Below are 11090 nucleotides of genomic sequence, written 5' to 3' on the forward strand. Positions count from 1 at the left end.
GACTTTCAAATTGAAACACCTGACTTCGCCATGTGAGTATAGAAAACATACTTACTTTATTATCCATTTTGTTATCAGTAAATTAGAAGAATGAATGTTGAATCCATTACAAATCCTCTAACAACCGATTAACATTTCAATTAATTCTAAAAAACATATTGTGTAAAGATAGAATATTCGGTTTTAAAAGAGATATTTTTGGAAAAGAAAATTCCCATTTTCAGGATCAGTATTTATAACTGACTTAATAAGGATATAAATTTCATGCAGATACTCATTGTTTATTCCTTTTAACTTGTCTGTATTTACAGAAATTGATCATTACCACGAAAACCAGTATGATATACAGTATAATCAGATACCTACCTGTACTAGGTTAGGCCAACTCTCCGTTAATTTCGATTCCTAGATTTTAGATTTTATTTCAATTTGAATGTAACGATTTTCAAAAAAAAAGTAATTTTATCTTAATAACGTCAGTAATCATTTTAAAATATCTGAAATCCATGAAATTTGTTTTTGATGAAACTTCCTAACTAGTTATACAATTTAACAAACATAAATAAATTGCTGAAACAGCACGATATATACAACAGATAGTCAAATTCCTTTTCAATTTATAATCTGTTTGTAGCTCTTAGCGTGTGTGCTGAGCACAAGCTAGAGTGTATGAAAAGGCAGATAACGAGTTGTTTACTGTATTTATACACAATGCTGACAGCGCCACCTATGTTATTTAAATAGTAACGAGATAGATAGATAAGTTCAAGGTTTCAATCTGAGTTGTTCAACACGCGGATGTGTTACAAACAAAATCCGGTGCACAATTACAAGACTAACATTAACTACTACACAATTTGTCTATCAATCCCCAGTATACTATTGATCATATAAAACTTCTGATCAGAGATTAAACAACTGATGTTATTACCATAAATATCTGTCATTCCATACACATGTAATTAGCTGATCACAAACATTGAAATGCATATCTTAAACATTTTTTTCTATTACACAAAAGCTAAAAAACGTGCCATTATGGTAAAAACTCTTAAATGTGGTTACTTCAGAATATTGTTAACCGGTCACACAAATAATGACTACCCACATGATAGTCGTAAATGATGACAGACACACGTATTTCATAATATACAAGACGTTAATGATTTACATGTTTATTTACTTAATCACTGCAAACATTTATCACAATACTAAGGGTTATAATCCAATCTGTCACGCTTCCTACTCGTGCCATCTCTCAAGAACCTGGGAAATGGACAAACTCGTATTTGCTTCATGATTGTGTCCTCGAGCAAAACACACCTGATTGAATGCGTCGGATCTCCCATATGTTGTTCAATGAGGTAGTCACCTATCGGATGATTTTTCTGTCCAAATACTTTTCAGATCTTATTTTGTAACATTGTTGAATAAGGCATTCAGTATGTAACAGTTTTGTTCTAATGGGTATAAAACGAGCTCAAACATACTTAACTAACAGGTGACAAGACAAAGGTCAGATATCACTTACTGCAGATCTAACTAAACGCCTTTCCACTCATCCTCTATTTGACTCTACTCTATCGAATTCTTAATTTGTGGGTTTTTTTTATACATCCCTTGTTTACCTGCACGCACTTGGCATGTATATATAGCATAAGATTACTGTATAACAAAGTCAAAAAGTCACATGCTTTCACTACACCTGACAATACATACAATTGTGTTTATGTACATGTACTACTTCTGTAAGCTGAAGCAAAAAGTCATGATGTGGGTGATGATATGTATGTGCCATCACACTCAAGGTAAAACATGTTTATATAATACATCTGATTACTCTTGTCAGTAAAAACAAACATTGTGACAACTGACGGACTACTATTTCACCAGTGAATAGTCATATCCAGTTATCATCAAACCTAAAACAAAAGCCGAGAGAATATTTTCTGTATACGTCATCACGTACTCATCACTCATCAAAACGATTCGGAGTCAAATGCCTGTCACCTTTTAAATTAATCATCATTATGTTATGGGCACCTCATTTCAAATGAAAATACAATATATTATAAATATATATAATGTAGTTTGTAATGTTGATAATGTCAAGATGTTCTGTTTGTTGGTACTTTGGTATAAAGTTTCTAGAGAACGTCACCGTCAATTTCGTTAAAAAGAAATAATTTAGTTATCGATAATAATTTTCTATTTTATTCTAACATTTTAACTGAATAGGTATGTGATCTGAATGTGCTTTTAACTTCTATCTTGATAAGAGAAGAAAAAGATATAATGTTTGCCATCATGGAGGTGACAAGTAAAATGGGAAATAACTCCTATAGAATGAATAGTCATCAGACATTGATTTCGGCAACTGGTCTCGCTTGTCACTAAAACAAGAAAGTACCAGCTTGTCAACATAGTCCAAACTCGAATGCCACAAAATTTGGACAAAATGAGAATAAAACAAAGATCTACACGGAGACTCGTGAAAAAGTACATGGAGAATAGAGCAGGTGTTCCGGAAAAGTAAGCGTTTTCTGCTTCATCGACGACACCCGGCATGTAAATTTGGGTTAAGTAAGTAAAGACACATTCTGAGACGAGAACAAAGTTTATAACAACGGAACCAGCAGGCAAACTAACGAGCATAAAGCACATCCGGCTTCATATCGAAATATATTATTTCTCAATGAGATCACGATGACGACTGTAAATATTCCCATGTTTTTCATCAGCCTGCACCATTTTAAACCCCGTGTTCCGAGTTATCAGTCACTTGAGGATTTGTTGCGTGACAATTATGATAATGGGAACAGGTCCTTTTAATATCGAAACAACTGCGACAGATAAAAATCATAGTTGGGAATGCAGGAAAGTTGCTATCCAGAGATTGAAGAGGAGGGGGAAGGGGAATCACATAGAGAGTAATAGATAGGTGAGTAAGATCACGTATTCGGAGGGTAACATCTCCATCGGTGAAACCGGTCTTGGTCGATCCAAGTCGTTTTTCTCAAGTAAAGAAATGAAAATAAGGTCAATAACAATGAAGGCATCAGGTATACTAGCAACAAACACAATATCGTAGGTAAGTATTTCCTAGTATTTCCATGACTATATAACTTCGTTATACATCAACTAGCATCTATAGAAACTAGATGTTGTAAAGGTTATCTGTCAGTTGTCGACATCTTGTATGAAAATCTTTACATGGGGTACAACCTTTTGATGATGACACAACCAAAAACTCGAATAATACAATTATGGACCGCGAAATCACGCAAAACGTTTGTCCTTAGCGGCTGTTGTTGAGTCTATCGTGTCCTTTTATTATTAGAAAGTTGTAAAAGTTAATTATAACCAACACACATGAAGGGTTATTTGAGCCAAAGTTGATAACAAATCTGATTTCATTCACTCGGATATGGTACCTGTTCGATGAATTCCAATCACACACACATCACATAAGATGAACAACGAAGAGGTGTATGAATGAAATATTTTATTTGTGTGTCGAAGTGAACTGTGATACAATAGTTGTAGCGATCAGGCCCCAGTTGTACAAATGCTGGTTAGAGATAACCAATGCTTAGCGAAATTTTTCAAACATGAACTAAAGAAAATTGAGAACATTAATTTATCATTTCATTGGTATAGGTTTGTTTAGATAGGTCAGATTGATATATTTGAGGATGAATTTGTATTTAATACTCTTGTTTGTTCAGTGGTCAGTTTTCCGCTAATCACTGGATAACTCTAACTTTTAACCAGGGACCAGAATGTCTATATGTATTTACATATTGAATGGTTAAGGATTCAAATCTTCTGAAAAATATGTTTCGCAATTACACATGTCGGCCATTTCAAATTTTTAACATATATGGAGACTTTAGGATTCAATTGATACTAAAACAATACATTGATAGTTTGTAGGAGTTTATCATGTATGTATCTAAAGAAATCAAACAAGGCGGTGCAGATTCTTTGGCGTGTTGATTTTTTTCAGCCAAACGTAAGCTATTCTTCGTGATTTCGAATACCATTTTTCCGTTCAGATAATGATTGTTGTGTCAGTAGTTGGTGTGAGAAAATGTTGTCATTTTGTCAAGTTTATGCCGTTACTCTTAAAAAGTGAGGCAACAATCAATACCCACTCACAAGGGCAGATAACAAAAGACTGAATTGTCCTGTTTGTTTTCGTGGGTCGAGGTTGATGTTTACGACACATTTTCTCGCTTACAACTGAATAAATACATTATATTTGGTCACGTGCTGCATTTAATGATAAAGAACCTTACACAAGACTGAGCTATCAAAAAATGAATCGCACATTTGAAATATTCACTATATGTTTGGGTGATGAGGCCTACAACAATGATTTATACAGATATCACGGTAGATTAGACCAGAGTAGTCAAAAAATTCACAAGCAATATAACTTACATTTACCACTTGTATGAGAAAATTTAGAAAATAAAAGTCCATAGAAAATTTCAGAAATGAGTCATCTATAAATACAGTAAGTTGAAAAACTCTGTACAGTAAATGTAACATCCCCAGAGATAAGATGGTTACAGGTAACAGTCACTTGTTAATTTTATTTCAATTGTCTTTTTTACTGCATCAAATCAGACCAGATGATTCTATATGTAGTATATTTGTTTCAGCATATACCTAGAAGATATTTAGTCTACATAGTATCATTATATCTACAACCGTGATACACTCTGTTCGTTCTACATGATTGCCGACCCTCCTTGCTCAATATGAGTGGGTTCGTTGAAAGGATAGTTTGGACTTTTCTTGGCACTGAAAAGAAATGTAAGTTGTTGAAAATATTTGAATAAATGACTTGCAACTATGACACAACATACTGAATAAAATCTATCACAAAACCGCTTCTATCTTCTAGAACTCACCAGTAGAGAGCAAAATGTAAGAAAATTGATAAAAAGGAGAGAAATTCAAATAACCCTAAATAATAAAAATAAAAATGTACACTTCACCTATTATTTATAAATCTAATTAGAAGAACTCATTTTCTTATAAAGTAGTGTCACAAAAATACAAATATTGTACATGTATATGTCTCCTTCTTTGTAGAAACCCACGAACTGTTACGAAAGGATGGACACATAGCATGTCAGTGATATTAATGATATTTGTTCCAGAAACGGAGAGTTCATTCGATATTATTTCAAAGGAAGGCCGTATGCAGTTAGAAAGAACATTGTTCCTTGTTTAAGCTAGATAATATATTTAGGAACTAAAATGTGTTATAAATTACTCATTACCCTTCGAATCCATATGCTTTCTGGTTTTTATTCAACGCTGCTATCTCCTCCATTTCTCTGGCAGTTAGTGAAAAGTCAAATATCTGCAAAAGAATAATATCACTCGTTAACGGGAGGCAGCTCACTTGTTAAAGGGAGGCAACTCTTGCTCATGGTATTTATCGACAGACATTGCACATAATCAAACGTTCGTCTTACATAACATGTAAACACTTATATCTTATCATTATCACTATTGGGTAATATCAAGGTTTCAATGTATATCGCATCTTAGGATGCATTCTACAAAATTATAGATGATCTAACTATAAGGTTTTGGAGAAAATTCAGATAAAAATAAAGATACACAAGCAAATTAACAAACCATCAGAAAAAATAGAAATTAAAACCGATTAAAGTCAGTTACGAGACCTCCTCGCGGCTTCCTCATAAAGGTATTCCAGAGCGAGAGACGAATGTGTTGATAATTGAATATTGACTCTGCATATTTTTTTTTGTAAGGAATAATGTATTCTTAAGTTGTATTAAAACGTACTTTTCATCGGTGTGTCCTTTGTATGATACTCTAAGTAGAAAGGACTTTGTAAACTTGATGACAATGTGTAATATTACCTTTTATTAAAACACATGGGCTATCAAATATTTGTATATACATGACAAACTAATCCTATACTTACATGTAAATTTTCTTTTAATCTTTGCTTATTTGAACTCTTTGGTATGACCGAGTACCCTCTCTGGACGCCCCAACGTAGAACCACCTGTATAGAAAGTTGTATTTATTCATTTATTTCCAAAAACGAATGTTCGATCCCAATCTAGTGATATCTTTCATATCTTTTCAGTATATAATGTGTCGAATTCCTGTATAACCTTACACCAAGTTTCGCAGTTTCGAATTAGTTTATGAACATATTTATAAATGATAATTGTATTGCGTTGAATATATATTCTGGTAATGCAACTTCTATCATATTTTCTATTGTTTACTCATCCCGTCGCTATACCTACAAATACGCCAACGTTTGTTATTTGTTTCAACTTTTCTATAAGTAAGAACAACATGGTCCAATTTTTACCTGACCCGGTGTTCGTTGATGGAATTTCCCAATCTTTTTTATGACCGGTTCCTCCAGAAGGACAGGCTCTTCTTTTTGCACCCTGAAATTTCATGATATTATCCTGGTTATCCGGTACTAAGTAATTACATTATTTGACAGCCAGTAAATTAGATCAGAAATGAGCCGACAGACATATTGTTATCAAGCGAGTGGTTTTTCTCTGAGTCATGGACGTACTGACAAATAAATCAAACCGAAAACTTAATATCAATTAACAAATAAAGCAAACACTAATTATAAGTTTACTTTCGATAAAACGCTTTTATGATGCCGACAAATTATAAAGATCCTTTTCACGATATGATAGGAAACATACGACACTAATACATGAAACGGAGATTTATCTGCCTGTGGTAGAAATCAATACCAGATTGATACGGACAGTTTCTTATACTTCACACAAAATATCGACAATATAGTTCACATGATTATCTTCCGAGCAATTGAAATCGAAAAAAAAGATAATTTAAACTGTATCCGTCAAGAAGCCATCATTTCTCTTTTTATTTTTTTAAGCATTTTTTGAAAATTATATTACAATGTCCTGGGACACATACGTCATTCCATTTTCTTTTTCCAGTAGATGTTTAAGGAAAGGATGTTATTCAAGTCTTTCGAGCACTTATTATTTTTTTTTAAATCTCCAAATTAGTGGGTATTAATGGGTAAGACAGATGTTCATTTTCTAACTGTTTCTGGGCAATGTAGTCCTTAATAGAATTTATTATGCCATGATATGTAATGAAGTTAGTATTAACATTATATTTATCTTAAAATTCTTGAAAAGTATAAAATGTACAATTTGGCAATTTTATTAGAGCATTGATTATAAATATTCCTTTTTTGTACCATTCTTTATAGAACACCATTTTAGCATTTACTGTTATTTTTATTAAATCATATTGGAGATTTTAATATTGATACATTTATTTATCAAAGTCTGTTCTTTTCCTTAAGATATCCCCATGATTTGAATACATCTTTCCAAAATTGGTTTTTACATTTCATTTCACATTCTCCTATGTATCCTGATCCACAGTTAGCGAAAATGTTTATATCAATGCTTCTGTCAAGGATATGTTGCCATTTACTTGATTTATTGTATAACCGTCTGATCCATGTTAATTTTAATGCCCTGATGAAAGAAAGTATATCTATCATTTTCAGACACCCTTCTCTATACTCTTTTATAATAGTGTCCCTTTTCACTTTGTTTACCTTACTGTTCCAAAGAAAGCTATAGAGTTCTGAGTTTAACTTTTTAATAAATGATAAGTCAGGGTTTGGCAGAGCAATAAAAAGGTGGTTAAATTGAGAAATCAAGAGTGATTTTATTACATGTATTTTACCAATAGGAGTAAGCATTCTTTTATTCCAATTATTTAAGAGAGATTTAAGTCTAATTTCTTATCAAAGTTTATTTTGATCATTTTGTGTAAGTCTATATGGAAATCAATTCCTAAAATAGTAATTTTTTTGTTTTCCAAATTTAAGTTCCATTCGGGACAAAATTTTACCTCACTATATCTTATACTTCCTATCCAAATTACTTCTGTCTTACTTTTATTTATTTTTAACCCAGATATATCTGCAAATTGTTTTAATTCTTCGAGTGTCGCTCTTAAGGAATTTCTGGATCCATCAAGTATAACTGATGTATCATCAGTATATTGAGATAATAGTATGGGAGTGTCTTCTAAACTGATCCCCCTAATATCAGCATTATTTCTTAGCAATTCAGCACATAAAATAAATAAATACGGAGAAATGGGGTCGCCTTGTCGGCTTCCACGTTTAATACTGAAAAAGGATGATATATTTCCCCCCCTGATTAACAGATGAATTTGAACCATTTTCAAAAATATGAACCCAGTTCCTTATATCATTTCCAAAGTTAAAAAATTCAAGCGCTTTAACTATAAAATTCCAACTCACCGAATCAAAGGCTTTTTCAAAATCTACATTAAGTAACATACCAGGAATATCATTTTCTTCTGCATTTTGTATAATGTCATATATAATTCTCATATTTTCCCCTATATATCTACCTGAGATAAAACCCGACTGATCTATATTAATGAGGTTGTCAAGGACTTTTTTTTACTCTATTTGCAATTGTACCTGAAGCAATTTTATAAGTTGTGTTCAGAAGTGAAAGTGGTCTTCAATTTTTCAAATATTGTCTTGGCTTATCTCCCTTTGGTAAACATGTGATGATTCCTTGTTTTTGAGTTATAGATAAATTTTGAATAAGAAAACCATATTGAATTGACCTTACGACAAAATGGCCTGTTTCCAAAAACATTTTTAAAAATTCAACTGTAAAACCGTCAGAACCTGGACTTTCATTATTTTTCATGTTTTTAGAGTATGAGATGCCTCTTTAAAAGTAATATTACCCTCTAATTTGGCTGTTTCTACAGGATTTAATTTTGGTATATTATCATTGTTAAGGTATTCATTTAAGTTTATGTCATGTAATTCATTGTCTACTGAATACAACTTTTCATAAAATTGTTTCACTTCATTTAAGATTTCTTCTTGTTTTCTAATGATTTCTCCATCATCCTTTTCTATAACTGGAATAATTTTTGTAACAAAATTTCTATTCTTAAGATTGAAGAAATATCTTGATGGTTTTTCCCCTTCTTCTATCCATTTCACTTTAGACCTCAGAATGCTACCTTTAAGCTTATGCTTTCTTATTGATTCTAATTCTTTTTGACAAAATTCTAGTTCTTCAAAATTAACAACATCTTGTGCTTCTATCTTTTTTTATTTTTTGTCTTAGATCTTGCTCTAGATTATTCCTGTTTTTTCTTATAAGAAGCATATTAAATGGTTTTCCCCCTAATTTCAAATAAAAGAGTTTCTAAGAAGAGCTGGTCATTTATTGTAAATTGTATATCTTGGTTTGAAATATTATCTAAACTATCAAGGTTATATATTGGTACAGCATATTGGGTTTTAACACCTATAATATGTTTATTTATTAAATTTAGATAATCCAAATCATGAAGTAGAGAATTATTAAACTTCCATAGGCCTTTGCCTTTCTTAAAATCATTGAATTTTATTGTCATATATAGAATGGAATGATCAGATCGATATCCTGGGTCAATATTAGTTTTTTGTATACAAGATAACAGATTCTCAGAAACTAGAAAATAGTGTAATCTTGCCTGTTTTACTGGACTAGTTCTCCTCCAAGTATATCTTTTACTGTCTGGGTGTTGTTCCCTATATATATCGACAAGTCCTAGTTCATTTATTATTTCGGTAACTCTTTCTCTTGCTTTGGGATTGTTAACTTGTTTACAACTATGACAATCTAAATTTGGGTTCAAGACCAAATTAAAATCTCCATAGATGATAAATGGGTCGTTATTGAAATCGAGAATGGTGTCTAAAACTTTATCATAAAAACTGGGTGTATCTTAACTTGGTCCATATGCAGTAACAAGCGTAAACCTCCTTTCATTTGAAATTATGTCAAGCGCTAAGAAATTTACATCTAAACCTTTCTTCTCTTTTAAAATCTTTGCTTCAAAATTATTATTTCTTACCAAGGTCTGGCCGGAGCTCCGAGAGGTGCATACGCCACCACGGGTGTGTCCCGTCTTTGACAAAATTGGACTAGCTTGTCATTGACATAGTAAGGTGAAATCTCAATCTTAAAGACATGAAAGGTTGCATCTACGATTAACATATTTTACTTTTGTGTATTACGAAAAGTAAGTTTAACAAATATGAGTTTTAGCTCCTATGGACAGTTACTTTGTAAGTGTTAAATTGTAGTTGTTGCTGTAAAGTTTCATAACAATTGCCACTGGATTAAGTTTGTCAATAAGCATGTGTAATTCATAACATAGTAAATAGACCCCTGTCTTGGTCCCCACTGACCTGGTTACAGACTGGCCTGTACCTCAGCCCCGGAGTTTCCAGTAGTCTCTGTAATTGTGCACAGTTGAAGTTAGACACGCCTATATATCTGACAGAACCTTCATCTACCAGTGACTCAAAGACCTGAAACACAACACGTCATGGTCATAATGTAATAGTCCCTTGATACAATATCGAGGAAAGTTCACACCACTTATTCTGTTACCATTAATAGTTGCCAATAATGAAAAATCACTTAATGAAGAGAGGTAAGTTTTAAAAAACTGTAGTAGATATAATAACATTCAGAATACAGGTTTATCAATCGATAGGCTTGATCCAACAGAAGACATAGTATAACACAACAATGTCCGCGAAATTCCCGCGACGATATCAAAACATATCAACTTTACACAACATCAACCATACCTTCCACGTGTCTACGTAATCAACATCGGATAAACAAAACGTTCCATCCTCCTCTTTTGGAAAACTGTCATCTCCTTCCTGAAATTAGACCTTTACATTTGTCAGTGATAATCTCTTTTTACTCATTTAACAGACTTTTAACAAATTTACTGTTATGTTCTGATATTGATGTCATTTCCATTTGCTTGTCATACTTTAAATATAACCAGGAAAATGTTTTATTCGGCATGTCAGCATGCTATTCCTAATTGAAAAAATCCTGTGATTTAACTAATCTTATGCCCCGTGATCAAGGGTTTTGGTCAAAATTTGTTGGCTTAATCTAAGAATCGCATCAAAAAATATCATGATCCTTGGCCTT

The 11090-nt window shown here is 32.4% G+C and overlaps 1 protein-coding gene across 1 annotated transcript in view; it reads right to left on the bottom strand.

The window, feature by feature from the left end:
* Positions 1 to 4739: 4739 nt before the first annotated feature.
* The window catches only part of LOC132545348 (aldo-keto reductase family 1 member B7-like), a 13457-nt gene continuing 7106 nt past the window's right edge, over positions 4740 to 11090 (bottom strand). Inside the window, exons 4-10 of the mRNA XM_060209025.1 lie at positions 10730 to 10807; positions 10322 to 10444; positions 9985 to 10091; positions 6377 to 6458; positions 5975 to 6058; positions 5298 to 5380; positions 4740 to 4812 (exon numbers count right to left, since the gene is read on the bottom strand). Coding sequence (XP_060065008.1) covers positions 4740 to 4812; positions 5298 to 5380; positions 5975 to 6058; positions 6377 to 6458; positions 9985 to 10091; positions 10322 to 10444; positions 10730 to 10807 — 630 coding nt within the window. The remainder of the gene's footprint in view (positions 4813 to 5297; positions 5381 to 5974; positions 6059 to 6376; positions 6459 to 9984; positions 10092 to 10321; positions 10445 to 10729; positions 10808 to 11090) is intronic.

Source organism: Ylistrum balloti, unplaced genomic scaffold (assembly GCF_031769215.1).
Source record: "Ylistrum balloti isolate Yb309-2 unplaced genomic scaffold, AGI_CSIRO_Ybal_v1 Utg369840, whole genome shotgun sequence".
Taxonomy (NCBI): domain Eukaryota; kingdom Metazoa; phylum Mollusca; class Bivalvia; order Pectinida; family Pectinidae; genus Ylistrum; species Ylistrum balloti.